This window comes from Cyprinodon tularosa, unplaced genomic scaffold (assembly GCF_016077235.1).
Source record: "Cyprinodon tularosa strain WSP-4 unplaced genomic scaffold, ASM1607723v1 ctg65, whole genome shotgun sequence".
Classification (NCBI taxonomy): Eukaryota; Metazoa; Chordata; class Actinopteri; order Cyprinodontiformes; family Cyprinodontidae; genus Cyprinodon; species Cyprinodon tularosa.
Window position 1 is genome coordinate 264396 of NW_024039396.1, and position 17850 is coordinate 282245.

Genomic DNA, 17850 nt, shown 5'->3' on the forward strand with positions numbered 1-17850 from the left:
CCAAGGGGATGGGTTAAATGCAGAGGTAAATTTCTCCAAGGTGAGATCAATAATGTTCAATTATTATTAATATTGTTATCAATCATGAGTCTCTCTTTCCTTTAGGGGTGGATTAAAACTTTTTCCTAATGCTATATACATATATAAACCCGTAAGGAATGTATATGAAAAACGATTTACCTTAGAAGAGGCTGGGTGGGGGGAGTCCTCTACAGAACTGCTGGAGGTGAAGCTCTTCGATGCGCTGGACTTGTCTATGGAAAGGAAATGATGAAAGGGGGTAAAGTGTATAATCATTCTCATATTCCAACAGTAAATACAAAGGTCTGACAAAAATTAGACAACTACAGTCAGGGTGGCCACAGCGATCTTTCATTTACTTTTTCCCTATTAAAAAGAAGCCTGAGGAGACATCTTAATGGGTTGTCGTCTGGAACAAATATAGCATTAACTGCAGCATGTTTGCTCCCATGGCTTCTCCTTTTTTCTTCCCCTACATTACATTGTTTTATATTAGCCTGGAAATACTCCTTTATCCATACATAACCATAAAGCCACATCTATCAGATTTAGTTTGACTTGATTGAAGGCCTTCCCGGTAAAATACATTGTGTAGTTGATCCACTAAAATTGTTCAAAAGCCTTCAGATAAAATAAAGAAAAATGTTTGCCATTTTGTCATTTTTTTTTAACCAAGGAAGTGCTTTACAGTGATGAGAGCGCTGTAATGTTGAGTCTTTCATGTTGTTTTTAGGGACGCCACAGTTTAGAGGCCAAAGTAAGCTGTATACCTACTGCTTATTGAAAGGTCACCGATTCTTTCTGCCTGCTACAGATGTCCCTTTAAAAATTTCAGTGGGAAAAAATGTCACAATCAAAGTTTTTCAGGAGGCAAAGATTATCCAGAAAAGCATCCTGGAAATTCAATAGATTGTTTGTTTTAAACACCTCAAGACCAAATGCTGGTATAAATGATGATGCGACATAGAGAGAAATTATTGTTCTCTTTTAACTTCACTTTATCACTGACCACAAAACAGCAGCGGGACCATCAAGGATTTTCACATTTTCTCCCCGAGATTACAATGGTTGTTTAATTTTCAATAAAGGTTGTGTTCAGAGAAAAAAAACCTTTTTTGTTGCGTCCCAAAAATCAGAAAATATAAAGGACATCAAAAGGAAGGGTTACAATAAGCGCTGAGCCTGGAAACATATACAGCAAAGACAGGCCTTTGAAAACGTCAAGACTTTCAGCAAGGGCTGAAACAATTAATCACATTAATCAATTATTGAAATAATCGTCAACTAATTTAGTAACCGATAAATAGAGTGAACTGGAGCATAGAGACTTTAACACATGCTTTTGGCTGACAGAACGACCCATTTAGAGCAGTAATTATACCAAGTTTAATAAAACAGGAGCTTGTGGAGAAAAGCCCTTACAGTCTGAACATAGCATTATTCATTAAAATAAGCCAAGCGACTCTTTCGATTTCATCCGCCATTGTTACAACAAAGAAAGGATAGCGTAGCTCCTCCCAACTCGCATCAGACCCACTTTTCCACCACGCAGCCAGAACAGCAAAGATGCTTCAGCTGCGTGTCAGAACTAAAGTTGTACAAGCATCAGAAATGAAGCAGCAAGCGGTTTTGTGGTCTGATTAAGTCTTCTAAAGTCGTTGTTCCTGTTCCCACATGATGGAATCAAACATTTTATATGCTCTAAATATGAGCAGCCCCGTCACCACTTAACTGAAGTGTTTAAACAGAGATTTGTATAAGGCAAATATTTCATTAACACATCTCATCAAAGCTGTGAAGCCAATGAGAAGCTAAGTAAAATAACAGATTTCCATTGATTCTGGAAACACCATTAAGGCTGCATATTTACTACTTGCTCGGTGAGGAAAAGGTCAGGTTCTGACCGCCACTCCAATAAACCAAAGGTATCCTTTTTCCCAGCCTTTAACAGAACCAGTGTGTGTGTGTGGTGTTTGTGTAATTAACATCCCAACATGCTACAGCCCACCCTGACCCTTCACATTACACACCTCCTCGAAAAACAGATGCCTTACCTGGAACGGCTGAATTCCTTCAGCTTAATTGTTTTTTGAAATGACGGCACTTTGTGTGCCGTTGTAATTACAATGGGAAAAGCAGCTTTGAGCTTTCTTTATCATAGAAACATTTTACTATCAGTCACATGACAAGTTTTCTATATGTTTGAGCTTTTATTCAGTCAAAGCTGTGCCTCATAACCGAGTGTCAGATGCTTCAAAGGGATAATTTGTTACGAGATGTCATAAAAGCCATCGGTTACTGGGTCAGGCGGTCAAATTCATTAGTGCCGGGTCTTAGGACGAATTTACAATCAAAGACGAAAAAAAGAGGAGGGTTCATGATGGGTTCAAATCCCCAGTTTGAGTTCGGTGGTGTTTTGGTTCACAGGAGAGTTTTGCACTGGAGTAAATTAAATATGAAAACTAAGATTAAGATAACAACGTGGCCTCTAAGGTATTCATTTTGTTTAATAAAGACCAAACCATTGCAACCAAATCTGCGTGATTGGAAGAGTTCATCACTTTCAGGTTAGGGTGAGTGAGACATACGTACACTTCTGCTGATAGGTGAAGCCTTTGTCCCTGTCAGGTGAGAGGCTCCTGCTGGGGTTTGATCCCGATCGGATGGGTGGATGAGATTCCCTCCTTCCAGGAGAGCGATCTCGTGTGATGACTAAAGATTTAGAGGGCCTGTAGTCATAATCCTCCCTGGATAAAAAATATTAATTAATCCCATGAAAGGTTTGAATTTAAGGCAAATGAAAGTTTTTTATCATATTGATTGAGAGCAAATTAAATTGTGTTATTGTGTACCTAAAAACAGAGTTCCTACAGCATAAGGCAAGTTAAATTCAAGACTTTTTAATGGCACTTGAAATAAACATTTAAGACCAAATTCACAAGAAACACAAGAAAAACCCGCTTGCGACAACTTAACACAAAGGTTTATTATAACATAAACCACTGCACCAATGTTTCAAGTTTTGGAAAACTTCCCATACAGGAAGAAAGCTAAAAACACACAAATGACAGATATATTTGAACAATTATTTAACTGAATTCACAAACTTTGTTTTAGCAGGGAACAAAACAAATCAGTTTTAAAGCCACAACATAACCAGTGCCAAGTCTTTTTTGCAGCTATTTTTCTTTGTATCGTTTTCTTAGTATGTTTGATTTGGTGATAAGTGGAGGCGTTGCAGAGACAAGGGTGGAACTAAACTGAGAAATATCCTCTGTTTCTCGGTAACTCGATTTTGACGCTTTGTGTTTCGCGCTTCGCTCGTTGCAAGCTTGATTCGCTTCTTGCATAAAATCCACTGAGCCTCATGTATGTTCCCTGGTTTTATCCATGGAGAAAACTCTTGGCTGTAGACAATTTTGGTTACATTTACACTTGCTCATATTTTCCAGACAAAAAGCTAATGGCGCATCTCCCAAATGTCCCGGTCGCAACAACGCTTTTATTGGTGCCGCTATCGGGATGGAACCAATAATGGCGAGCCGTTATTTTATTTTTTATATATATAAAAAAAAAATTGTCAATTTTAACGTTTTATTTAGATTACAAAAATAAATCGTAATAAAAATAATCCTATTTATGATGCTTTAAAAATTAAGACCTACGAAAGATTGATTTAAGACATTTTAATACCAATTAAGGCCTTAGTTTTATTTTGAAGATTTCAATGCCTTTTAAGACTTTTTAAGGACCTGCGGGAACCCTGAATTTCAATTAACCAAAGAATAAAGCACTGCAGTGCTTTTAACGAGCATGATAATCTACTAAAACCCATAATTAAATATCATCTTGCTCTTATTTAAAATTGCACACCTTTAGTCTTAGATGATTAAACATTAGTGAATATCAATCTTGCCTTTGACTAGACTATTTTAATTGAATATTTTCATCTGTATCTATAGCAATATATTAAGGATCTGTTAACTTTAGTTTCTAACAGCCTTCATGATGTTTTTTGTTTAGCTCCTTCCATCTTGCCTGTCCATGCTGATGAATAGAATCCCCTAAGCATGATGCTGTCACCACATTTCAATGTGTTCAGAGGGAAATGGACTTTCCCTCCCCAAATATTATTTTACATCTGGACCAAAAAGTCAACTTTATGGTTTCATCAGATCTGAACAAACTTTGCCATGTTTGCTGTGTCTCCCATGAGGCCTGTGGCAAATTGCAAACAGGACGTTTTGGGCTTTTTGTTAACAAAAGATTAGCTTGTACCACTTTTCTATGGAGACAATTTTTTGTGGATTATAAAGCTGATAGCTGTCCTTTTACCCGATTATGCTCCCTTAGTGTGATGAAAAAAGGCATTGAAATTATAAGATTTAATTTCTTGCACAATTTCTTTCCACAAATTTCTAACTTTCAATCAGACCAGTAAAGCTAAATAATAAATTATCCCTCTTTTCATATATCCATTTCTTGAGCATTTATTAAAAACCATTTAGATACTCCTTTCACGTCACAATACGGTTACTCTTGTTCTATAATGTTAAATCCAACTGAAACATTTTAAAACTTGTGCTTACAAAGCAATAAAATGGTAAAAAGTTTCTTAAAGCTGTTATTCTATACATGTACTGCCATTTATTTATTATATAAATAGGGGGAAACTGAAAGCCAAACCTCTTCACCTCAGGAGCAAAGAAAAAGAAAAAACAGCTCTATTAGGTAAATATCTGTAAACTCTGCTACTCGTTATCTCTGAAGGAACGAACGTATATTTTCTGCACGGCACCCACCTTGGAGGAGGACCGTAGCCTTGACCTCTCCTATGAGGAGGACCTCTACTCCTGTTCCTACTATCAAGAAAAAAAAAGTTTTAATAAAAATGTAGCAGTTTAAAAAAAAAAAAAAAGTGTCAGTTTCTGCACCAAATTCTGCAGCCTAGAGGAAAAAGAAGCAATCTGTGTGCAAATATGTTGATCCTTAAGTTAACATGTTTCTCTAAGCTAACAGCACAATATATTCCACTGTTGATTATATCTAATACAAACTAACTACCCAAGAATTGCAACCTGCAAGTGGTGTTTAGTGCCGACTCTGAACTAAATAGCATAAATGCAATATTTCTTGTTTAAAGTAGAAGTCCGGTCATATTCAGAATTTCAACTTCTGAAAATACCTTAAATATGAAATTATTCCATGCTGTTAAATAAATGATAAATGTTTTTTAATTAAGTATAATTTCATTTAAACGTGCTTTAATGGAGGCATCCACGTTTGTCAAAGAACACTACTGCCACCTACTGGTTTGTGACGTCACGGTGCGGTATCGGCTGCTGATCAAGACCCAGTGCTGTATCTGGTGTTTGTCACAACGCGCTATTATCCAGGTCATCTTGAAAACATTCTTCTTCAAAATGTAATATATCACGCGTTTTTTCTCTGGCCGGAAGTTCGATCGCAAATCCTCCCTCTTCAAGTTGGCAATCCAACGAACCCGTGGTGGTTCATGAATCGGAAAGGTGAAATAACAATTGTTTTTTTTTTTCCACTTTTACCTAATGTATCAAAACATCCAGCTGCCATGAACGTGAGCAGTGTCAGTTTCACTATAGCTCTGGTGAATTTCAATGGTGAAGTCCTCTGGAAATCTTCAATAATTGTTGTTGATTGCAGATGTGTCTAGTGGTTCCCATTGATTTTGCTTGTAAAGCGGGGAGAATGGCGCTAGGCTTACCGCACCGTGACGTCACTGCTGGAAGATGGCAGGAGGGAGGGGTTACTATATTTGGGCAAAAATGGCCGCTCCCAGCCATTTTTGCTATTTTTTTTACTGATTAACGCCAATTTCATTAAATCACCGCAAACGTATTAGTTTTAGGTATAAATAATAATCCAAAGATTATTCCTTGCTGTCCGGACTTTTGATTTAAAACCGGCTCATGCAGAAAGTCATATCTACATTTATCATTTCTATCGTCCTGAGAATCTTAAACCTTTATTAAAGCTTTATTAACAGCAGGCAATAGATTATTCAAATGTGCCTTTTAGGTTCAATCAGTCCAAATCTTTCAAATCAATGTTACCAATCAAGGTAATTCATTTGCAACACTATTAATGTTGTTAATAATGTCTACTGGTACATGTAAATAAGGCTGTTTAAATCCAATCAAATATGCTTTCGACATGGAAGGTTTCAAATATATAATTTTACAAACTCAAGAAAGCAGATTGCAGGTTTAACCTTAATGATACACATTTCCACTTGTCTTTTAAAAAGAAAAGTCCACTCATACATGGACCTCAAACTCCTCTGGATGTGTGTTTGCCCAGAGAAGAAGCAGTCCAGCTGGTTTCCTCTAAGAGAGGGGTAAAGTGTGAAGCAGAGGTTGTGTGTGTGGGGGGGTGTTTGGCTAAGTGAGCAGACACTAGTGCCCTTTGTCCCCTTCTTTAAGCCTGGCATGTGTCCTATTAAGGAGGACTAGAGCCCAGAATCTGCTGGTATGTAAAAGCAGCAAAGCAAAGAGGTTTGTTGATTGACTTGTTCGAACGGCTGGACTTCTCTCACTTCTGTAGCAAGAAAAGTTGGATTTATATAGCTTAGATATGTTAGCTCAATGGTTTCTGATGCACCAGACTTGCTTCATGGTTCAGCTTTTTTATAGCTGAACCATTTTTTTTACTTTTAGCAGACTGTAAAAAAAAAAAAAAAGGAAAGTTGAATACATTTCTTTTAAAAACAATAATCCATGCTCATTAGGTGAAAATAAAACTAAGTTCATAAATCTCTGTACCGTTGATTCTTTGCTGCTGAGAACAGAACTCTGGCTACATCTAGTGGTCAATTTGATCAATTACAACGTCAATGTAATGGCAGCTGTACTCCGATACCAATCAAAGGAGTGAAGCAATGATGTTACCTTGAGCTTAGCTGATGCCTCAAGTCATCTCGACCGTAACTCGTCTGAGGGTACGAGTCCTAAGAGAGAAAAAAAATAAAATAAAATATAATCACATAGGAAACTGCTATTTTCAAAGTCATAGGTCCACAAAAAGATTATTTTTAAAATCATACAGCCACAGAGAGTCTAGAGTGTTGAAGCATAAAAGCATTCATTTGAATGAGAAAAAAATGGTGTATAAATAATTGCTTTCTAAATGTCGACGTTTTCCAAATAAATAAATATCTACATCTGGTAATGGTGCCATTGTTATCACAAAAAGAATCTGCACCAACAGGAATAGTTGAAGTCATCTGAGACAGACAGGGTTCCTACAGCATAAGGCAAGTTAAATTCAAGACTTTTTAATGCCACTTGAAATAAAAATGTAAGACCAAATTCACAAGAAACACAAGAAAAACCTGCTTGCAACAACTTAACCCAAAGGTTTATTTTAACATAAACCACTGCACTAATGTCTCAAATTTGGAAAAGCTTCCCATACAGAAAGAAACCTAAAAACACACAAATGACAGATATATTTTAACAATTATTTAACTGAATTCACAAACTTTGTTTTAGCAGGGAACAAAACAAATCAGTTTTAAAGCCACAACATAACCAGTGCTAAGTCTTTTTTGCAGCTAATTTTTCTTTGTATGGTTTTCTTAGTATGTTTGATTTGGTGATAAGTGGAGGCGTTGCAGAGACAAGGGTGGAACAAAACTGAGAAATACCGGCTGTTTCTCGGTAACTCGATTTTGTGTTTCGTGCTTCGCATGTGCGACTCCACTGCCTTAATTCCCATCGTTCCGAGCTTGAATGACTTCTTGCACAAAATACAGTGTGCCTCATGTATGTTCCCTGGTTTTAGCCATGGAGAAAACTTTTGCCTGGATAGACAATTTTGGTTACATTTACACTTGCTCATATTTTCCAGACAAAAAGTAAATGGTGCATCTCCCAAATGTCCCGGCCGCAACAACGCTTTTATTGGTTCCGCTATCGGGACAGAACTAATAATGGCGAGCAATTATTTTTTTTTAAATAAAAAAAAAAGGTAAATTTTAACGTTTTATTTAGATTACAAAAATAAATCATAATTAAAATAATCCTATTTATGATGTTTTAAAAATTAAGACCTACGAAAGACTGATTTAAGACATTTTAATACCAATTAAGGCCTTAGTTTTATTTTTGAAGAATTCAATGCCTTTTAAGACTTTTCAAGGACCCGCGGGAACTCTGGACAGAGCTCAAGTGTTGCCAGATTTGTAAATAGTTTTTTCTTAGCATTACATTTCTCAAAACAAAAGAAAAAAAATTGAAACACGAAGCACAAGACTGAGACGCCACGCAGTGGTTTCCACTTTTCTTCTGAACAATGCAAGTTAAATGTCTGCATCTGTATTAGCTGACCTGGCAACCAGCTGGCAAACAGCATGGTGTGAGAACGGGCGAGCAGGAGTGCGCCCCTTACTGGTCAGGAGGAGTTAAAACTGTAGCTAGCGCCTTTAAATGTTACACTGTTTGAAAACTGTCCTGAGGACTTTGCAAGATAATAAAAAAAGTTTAACCTTCAAAGGATGGAATACATGGAATAGCCAATTTATTAGGGAAACATTAGCAAAATTTGCAAGTGAGCAAAATAACCCCAATTGGCATTGGCAGATGGTTCAAGTTATTGACTGTTTGATAAATTGCATATTTCAGCAAATAAAGCTCTTTTTTCTTGAACTTGTACTGAAGTGAAGGTGTACATTTTTTACTGATATAAAGTCCGTACAATTATAGTTGGGTGAACATTTGTGTTACTTGCACAAGATTTATGTTATGAATTAGTTTAGTTTTTTTTTTATTCGTTTATTGTTGGCTAAATATTTGGTAATTTGCACAATATATTTTTGAATAAAATAAGCCTATTTTAAAATACATGCATGTAGGTTTTTAAGACTTCAATTAAAACCAATTAAAATCGTAATCATCCAAGATGACCAAAAAAAAAAAAAAAAGAAAAAAAAAATCGAGATTTAATTTTTTTAGCCATATCGCCCAGCCTTAAATAAACTGAATTGAACCACATGAAGGAACTAAAGTTATTAGTAGTGCTGTCAATCGATTAAATTTTTTTAATCGCGATTAATCGCATCAATGCCTGAGTTAACTCGCGATTAATCGCATTTTAATCACACATTTTTTTCCTGATTGAAAATCATTTAAATACTCTCGATGACATACAAAAAAATACATACAGGCTAGGTTTGTGCCAATGTTCTTTTTTTAAAATGAAAACAGGTCACAGATACTGATTTATGCCAAAAATAACAAATATGTAGCCAAAAAAAAAGGCCCTGAAAACAGGCTGATGTAAAAGACAGTCTTTACAGTTAATACAGTCTTTTGAACAAAGACAAGCATTTTACCCTACTGCTATAAAATGCAGTAGTTAACATTAGATGTTAATTATCCAAAGTAATAATGAACAATTTTCAATCAATACATTAAAATCAATAGACCGACATCACTAGATGGAGGTAGTCTTTTCAGCCTCTTAACAAAAATGAGAACACACACACAAGCACCCACCCACCCACACAGACACACACACACACACACACACACACACACACACACACGATACCGACCTGTTGCGTACACAGACGGCAAGAGTGCCGTAGCAGACTCCATTTCACCTCAGTAATCAGTTTTCTCAGCGTATTTCAGGTTGCTACTAGTTACCAGACACTCAACTTGTTTGTTGGTGGTGGGGCTTAAAGAAAAGGCACTAGCGCCACCCAGTGTATGAGCGTCTTTTTTCCTTGAGGAGCTCCGCTGTCGAAGCCTATGAGAACTGCATACACTGGGGGAAAATAGCCCCGCCTTCCCGCAGGCTGCAGCGGGATGTACTTGGAAAATTGTACTATAAAACCACATAGCGTTAATCTCACGTTAAAAAAATTATCGCCGTTAAAATGGCCTCGCGTTAACGCGATAATAACGCGATAATTTTGACAGCACTAGTTATTAGCCATTTAAACAATATGACTTGCTTAAGTTAAAACCAAGAATGGATAGAAAGGTGGTTAATGCACCTCTGAGTGTGACCTGGTGAGATTGAGCTGAACTGTCTGGATTTTAACGCACAACCATCTCACAGGCAGGGGTGGAAAGTAATGAATTACATTTACTCAAGTTACTGTAATTGAGTACTTTTTATGAGTAATTAGTAATTTTCTGAGTAGTTTTTGAAATATGTAATTTTTACTTTTACTCGAGTAAATTTTAACCTAAGTAGTTTTACTTTGCTACATTTAAACCCCCCTCATGTTACTGAGAAAAAAAAAAATATATATATATATATATACTGATAGTGAAAAAATTAAATGTGGCCCTGCCTTGCAATTACTTTTACTTGAGTAAATTTTGAGATGGGTCATTTTACTTTTACCGTACTCTGAGTAGAATTTAGGCAAAGTAAAGATACTTTTACTCAATTACAATTTTTTAGTACTCTTTCCACCTCTGCTCACAGGTATATAGACAGTGGTTCAAAAACAAGGAAATAAGTTGGATGTACTCCAGTGACATGCAATTTAAAACAGATCTCAATACAACACACTTTTGAAAGCAGTGTAACTGTAGGTTTTAGTCAAAAATGTCAATAAATCTTCAGGAAATGTGAAATGCCTTAAAGTCAACATGATCAATCTCAAAGAATTAATTTTAAATGGTTCTCAGAGATAAAGGTTTAGAGTAGAGTAAAAGCTGCTGGCAGTGCTGAACAACTCTCACACTTGGGTACCATTTCAGTAGGGCTGGGTACCGAACTTCGGTTCTTTTATGGTACCGACCGAAATGCTTCGGTTCTACAGGGTATCGAAACATGCCTCGTCTTTCGGTACCAAGTTTCGGTGATTGGCTGTAACACTTAACGTGATTGCGTCATCCAGGAAAAATACACAGGTGGTCACGCCTACAGCCAGGGTTCATGTGTATCTGTTGTGAACTGGTTGTGAGCGTCGCGGAAACCCTTTAAAATGCCCCCCAGGTCAAAAGTGCGGCTTCACTTTATTAAGACTGATGCTAATAGTGCGCAATGCAATACATCGTGCACGGAGACAATTTAAGACCGGAAAGTTGCTCGGTGTTTGACTGCAAGAAGAGCGGACCGCAGCCGGCGCGACCATCCTCCTCTCAGCAGCCCGTGGGCAGAGCAAAGCCAGAGCGGAGTAATGCTGTAATAATGCTGCAATTTCAAACTGGACGCAGCAGAAGCAAAATCACGTCTGCTGCTTCCTTTTTTGATGCTTGTCCCAGCTTCTGACGCGCGGCTGAAGAAGCTTTGCTGCTCTGGCTGCGCGGTGCAAAAGTGGCTCTGATGCGCGTTGGGCGGAGCTACTCTATCCTTTATTTGCCTTGCAGCTATATTTGCTGTGATCAGTGGGAATAAAGTAGTTTTATTATGTTTTTAAGTGGGAAAATCCACCTGAAAACTTAATCACTGCAGTCAGTTCATCCATATCAGCCTTCCAATATTCTTTGTCAGAGCCGCTCAGACCCCCACATACCAGCGGTGCGCTGTCAGTAGGATCCCATTCAACGGGCTTGTTTGTCAGACATGGTAAACTGCTAAGTAAAAAGGTCCTCACAATGTTACAGTGAATATTAGACACTGATTTTTTTTTTTTTTTTTATGTAAGAGGAAAAATGTAAATGGAAAAATCAGAGCTTAAAATAAAACTCAAGATTTGTACTTTTTTATGTTGTGTAATTTTCTTTTTCTTCGAATTGATATTATAAAACTGGTATCGAAAAAAGTATCGTTCAGGAACCGGTATCGAAGTGAAGGTATCGGTATTGGTACCGGTACCGAAAATTTTTGAACAATACCCAGCCCTACATTTCAGTGTATGTTGCTGCATTGGTTATTACACATGGACACCTCAGCTGCACATTTCCAATAGGGCTGGGTAAAAGAAATCGTTTTCATCGATTTTGAATCGATTACTTTACATTTTTGCAGAATCGATGTGGGAATGAGATTAATATTTTTATAGTGACTAGCTTGACGTTCACATTCAAATGAGCTAGAAAGATGCACTCAAGATGACTTCAAGCCAGACAGCTGCAACTATAGCCAATAAGTTGACTAAAGACATTAACAAATGGGGGCTGACCAGCAAACATTTTTGAACAGTTTTGTTCACATCTCAAGCTTAAACTGTCTGATTTACAAGTTTGCACTTTGTGTTTAATGTGACAGGAAAAAAATAAAATACATGATGAGTATTCTGACACACAGTTGAACCACTTTCATTATTTGAAAAACAGATCGAATCGAAATTAATCGATTTAGAACTGTGTTAATCAAAATCGAACCGATTCAGAACTTTGGCGAAAATAACCCAGCCCTAATTGCCACTACGTGGAGCTATAAGCAAACCGTGATGGTAAACGATTCAGTCAAAATGATTTCGGTTCTTATGACTGTTTTGAAATTCGTCCCAAATCAGATCCTCCTAATTGTTTGAGGGCGAAGGATTAACTCAATCTCCTTGTCAAAGTGTGAAAATCAAATTATAAATGATCATTATACAAATAAATAAAAACTTTCCCCGAGTGTCATGCTCAGACATTCGCCTCAAAAACTTGTTCCTTTCTTTCCACTGCGGCACAAAAAATTCCAATTATTCTTTCAAACGGTGGACTTACATCTCGATGTGGTGGAGAGTGTCTTCGGTAGTTATCATAGCTGGAGTTTTCATCGTAGTACTGACTGTCATCAGATCGATAAGTGTCTTTGGTGTGATATCCTCTTCCACTATTGTAGTCACGAGGGCCCCTGTACCGCTGGTCATCATATCCTCTGTCAAATTCCCCCCCTGGCCGTGTCATAGGGTTCCTCTTCTCAACAATATTGACAACCCGGTGAACTGTAACCTAAAAGGACAATTTCAATGTTGAACTTGAGTGGTTTTATTATAAAAAGTTTCAGTAAAAACCACCAAACGCTGCTGATCAAACAAACCCCATACCTCTCTTGCATCCTGTGGGGCAAACTGTTCTTCATATGCTTCTCTGATGGATTTTCGACCGTGCTGATAAGCCACTACAAAAAACAAGGACTTATTATAGCCATGGATTTCAATTTTTTACAAGGCCTTTAAAAATGATCAAATAAATTCTGAAAAGAAATACACCGCTAACGCTCTCCTGTCACCTTCTCTTTGTATAATCATTAAAGCAATTATTATTTGCAAATAACCTCTATGAAATTCATGGATCAAAACATGGTAAACTCTCATTATTTAGACTTAGACTTTATTATCATTTTGTACACACCGCGTATACGAAAAGAAATTACCGTAAATTCCGGACTATAGAGCGCACCTGATTACAAGCCGCACGCTTTAATTTTAGAAAGAAAATTAATTTTGTACTTTTATAAGCCGCAGGTTTCCCACGTTGTACGAGATATTTACAAATAAAGATATTACACGTGAGCATTTTTTCAACGTTTGATTTAATCCGTATGATAAAACAAACAAATACGGTAAATATTATGAATGCTTTTTTTTTTTTCAAACTACCTGTAACACATTTAAATATATGTATGTGTCGGTAACACGCAAATAACGCTCCATATAGCGGTACTTTTAATTGAACAACGCACAGAACATTGCTGCCGACCAGGAAAAGTCATTAATCACTTTCTTCTTCCTCCTGCGCACTAAAACCCTCAAAGTCCTCTTCCTCGGTGTCTGAATGGAACAGCTTCAGGATGCTGTCACTGACTTCAGTCTCATCCTTGTCGCTCTCACCTGAGCACTCGCGGTCCTCTTCATCCCGCAGCAGGGTTAGGGTTTCGCGCCATGAAAAAAAACATGTATTAGCCGCACTGTATTATAGGCCGCAGTGTTCAAACAGCGGGAAAAAAGTAGCGGCTTATAGTCCGGATTTTACGGTATGATTAGTACAGCTCTCAAGACATTTCTATTATTAAAGTTCAGCAGTGATAAAATGTAAACAGAAGACCGGTATATGATTTGCAGTTTTCAACATTCAGCGCTTTTTTATTTTTGTTAAAAACCCCATTTTAAACAACATTCAGCAGTCTAATGGCAGTAGGGAAGAAGCTGTTTAGGATATATCCTGGACCTGCATCGGATGCTTCGAAGTCTCTTCCTAGAGAGTAGCAGGAAGAACATTCCATGGTGGGGGTGTGAGGGGTCATTGATGATGTCACAGGCTCGGGACACGCAGCGCTGGGATAAAATGTGAAATGAAATTTACACTTACTGTTGAGTTCTCTGTATCCTCAAGACGCCTCAGTTGAGAATAAGGAACCTATGAGATACCAACAAAGAAAAAAAAAAAATAATGAAAACAAATAAGCAAATACGCTTCAAAACAAATCTGCCAGACAAATTCAAACACAGCGCCTCATCAATTAAACATTATTTTAATCAGGACCATTATGGTAGATTAGAGTTGTACACAAGTGATCCTTTATAGAAATGCATGAAGGCCATTTGGTTCATATTCACTTTTAGCTTTGACCGTTTAATAGGACTTTAGTTTTAATGGTGGAATAACAGCACAGTGATCAGGTGGAATGAGCTTTAAAAACTAGAAGCAATAGCTATATAAACATACATGCAGCTGAATCTATATAAAGCACTGTTGAACACTGAAAAGCATAGTAGTCAACTTTTATCGTCATTTTGTACACATAGGGTGTATACAAAATGAAATTTCATTTTGTCCAGCTCTCATGACATTTCCATTTTATTAAAGTGCAATAGTGATCACATGTAAACAGCGTGGGAGAAAAACATGATGCAAAAAACGCATTGATAGGGGAGTTCAGCGCATCCTGAGCTGCACTTTAATACAAGATTTTTAAGTGCATCTCCAATCGTCCAAAACCAGGATAAAGTTTCAAAATGTCATTGTATCTGTGGTTCCTAATGTCCCATCCATTGGAAACTGCATGAACAACAGTAAAACTGAGGGTTCAACTGCAAAGCAGAAAGGATTTAGGGAACTTTTATGGTCAGACCGGAGAAACGCTGTTTTGGGCAAAAACGACATGAACTGTGACTGAATTCACACTGCATGTCTTGATGCTCAATTAGGATTTTTTTTTTTTTTACAGGAATCTGATTTTAGCCTACAGAGAAAAAGGTGGGGTTTTAGAGCCAAAGCGCACTGTCTGCATTCCAATTTATGGGCCGCGTCCTCCGGAGGCCAGATTCGAAGGCTGGTGATGTCTCAGCGTGGCGCCGAGGTCTGGTCGGACTATAAGACTCCTCGTTATGTGGCCGACAAATGTGTCCTTTTTGCCCAATTTGAAGGATGGGCCCGGTGTATCCTATCTATCCTTGCTATCCCAGGATTCATTGCAAGACCAAGAAATCCAGCTGCTCCATGATCAGAGGAAAAAGATACACGGCGCCAAACAGTGGTGAATATTGGAAGTTCAGTTTACTATAACACAAGGATGTGAATAGTTCTGTCTGAAACGAATGAAAATAGTTGTTTTAATGGTTATTGAGTCAGATATGTGGCGGTAATGTTTGGTTTACTTATGTGTGAATGGATTTGGCTGTAATCTAAGGACGGATTCTAATATATCTGCAGCGTGGGGACTATAAATCTGATAGGATTTTTATTTTTTTATTGCTATTTTGCAAAATTTGCTGAACTAAGTGTTTTTTGTTGTTGAATATAAGATATTTTGCAGATATATTTTTTATACATACATTGTTTGGATTTACTTATATCTTTCTACTCCTTTTATAGAATAGAAAAAAATACAAAATACCTTTATTGCCCCACAATGAGGAAATTTACAGCAGCAAAAATATTATTGAAGAAATTATTACACAAATAAGGACCTTAGAAAAATGTATAAGAATAACATAATAGGGAAGAGTTAAAATATGAACAATAAAATATTGTGCTGTAAAGTGTTTTAATAATATAAAACTGTGCACCTGGTGAATAAATAACCAATATCCAGCTATGGACAGTTTTACAGCAATGGATATTTGAAAAACAGCAGCAAAATCACAGATGTGCAAAATGACAGCAGCATGTTATTTATTTAAGGTTTTAATCATTACATCCACTCTTTATTTCATGTTTGTTTCCTTTACAAAAAAAAAAAAAATAATAATAATAATTTAAGAAACAGTTTACGGCCTTAGAAGGATCCAGTCCAGTAGACCGGGTCCTTGGAGGACGCAGCCCATGAATTCGAACGCATCCCCTGTCCCAGCTCTGAGGCAGGGTAGTGGAAGCAGCATTCTGTGGGGCCACTATTGTCCTGTAGATGTGTTACTAGAATTCTAAATAAAAAAGTCCTTTGCTACAAATGAGTAGAATGAAAATACTATTCAAATGATGACTGGAGCTGTGCACAGGCTGTGTTCTCTTTCGGTTTGAATTATCCACAAAACTCTGCAAGACTCTGCATCACAACAGACTCTGCACGTCTAAGCATGAGCAAGACCAGATCAGACCATCATGTCGTCTTGACTGTTTTTAATTAGTTTTGCTCTAATCCAAATCCTACGAATATGTCTAAAAATCTAAGAATATGTATTTTTGTTCTTTTTTGTTTTTGTTTTACTGTTTTCAAGGATGCACTTTATAAAAATGAAATTGTCTGGAGACAGTTCTTGACGAAATTTCTTTCTGTTTACATTCGTGTACACAAAATGACAAAATAAATCTGTCTAAGTCTAAATAAAATCATTAGCATCCCGCTAGTTACACCAACAAAACACGAGGAATACATGTGAAGCTCACCGGACGATAAACAGTCAAAGTGCGCGTTACATTTCCATCCTTCGACCGATGTGTGAATGCAAAACCTGTCCTGGTTAATGCTTACTCGTTATTTTGTCTATAGCCTTAAAAATACATAAACAACCCTGCAAGAGAAACAACATGGAAGTCTTCTTCTCCTCCTTGTAGTGTTTTTCTGGCGCTACAGGCAAGTCTTCCTTGTAATCTTCTTCTGTGAAAACACTTGTTTAACAAAAACACGCGCCCCATCTGGTGGTAGCAGCGGGAAGTGTGAAAACAATCATGGGCCATGTCTCCATTCTCACCCCCAGCATGTTCTAATAAGAAAAAGAGAAATACTAAATCACTAATTGTTTTTACTTACATTATCAATGACGAGGATTTAGTTTTTTGTAATACTCGTCGTATTAGTTTATTCCACTAAATAACTCAGAGGCAACTTATTGACTTTGTGGTTAGTTGTAATATAATCCACTCATTTCTCTTATTACTTGATTTACTTTAAAATGTCAATTGCTCAATCCACATTAACGATTAAAGGATTGTATCCATTTCTGTTAGATAAATTCTATTTATATATTTATAATGCTCAGTAATTTTGTTTATTATTTAAATAATTTATGTTTCTCCGTATTTTATAAAGACAGTACTTCCTCCTCCAAAGTTTTACTTCTGATATTTGATTAGGAAATTCTTGATTGCATTTAAATGTGTTAAAGGGCTGAAAGCGCGACAACACAGCAAGAACACAAAATGTTAACAAAGAATGAAAACATTAAAAAATTTTATTTAAATGGGAAATTAATCCAATAAGTAAATAACAAAACAAATATTTATATTGATCAGTTCAATGTTACATAATGCAAATGGACAAATAAATGCAGAAATAGTTAGATAAAGATATATTTTAATTGAATGCCAAATAATTGTTGTCTGCTATGCTGCAGTACATTATTACATAAAGAAGTCCTTTGTTAAACTGAGTCTAATATCTAGTTTGTTAATATGATCAGCAATGCAATTGCAGAGTGATCATGTCTATAGAACTTATAGGCTATGTTCACAT

The 17850-nt window shown here is 36.8% G+C and overlaps 1 protein-coding gene across 3 annotated transcripts in view; it reads right to left on the reverse strand.

The window, feature by feature from the left end:
• The window catches only part of LOC119799124 (periphilin-1-like), a 41644-nt gene extending 24659 nt beyond the window's left edge, over nt 1-16985 (reverse strand). The window contains exons 1-9 of one of the 3 annotated variants that reach the window (XM_038308900.1): nt 16785-16984; nt 14268-14315; nt 13790-13807; nt 13004-13077; nt 12681-12908; nt 6948-7006; nt 4824-4883; nt 2614-2768; nt 181-254 (exon numbers count right to left, since the gene is read on the reverse strand). In XM_038308900.1, coding sequence (XP_038164828.1) covers nt 181-254; nt 2614-2768; nt 4824-4883; nt 6948-7006; nt 12681-12863 — 531 coding nt within the window. In that variant the 5' untranslated portion in view covers nt 12864-12908; nt 13004-13077; nt 13790-13807; nt 14268-14315; nt 16785-16984. Of the gene's footprint in view, nt 1-180; nt 255-2613; nt 2769-4823; nt 4884-6947; nt 7007-12680; nt 12909-13003; nt 13078-13789; nt 13808-14267; nt 14316-16784 lie in introns of all 3 variants that reach the window. The other 2 variants (XM_038308899.1, XM_038308898.1) reach the window with 2 other exon arrangements.
• Between the last annotated feature and the right edge of the window lie 865 nt (nt 16986-17850).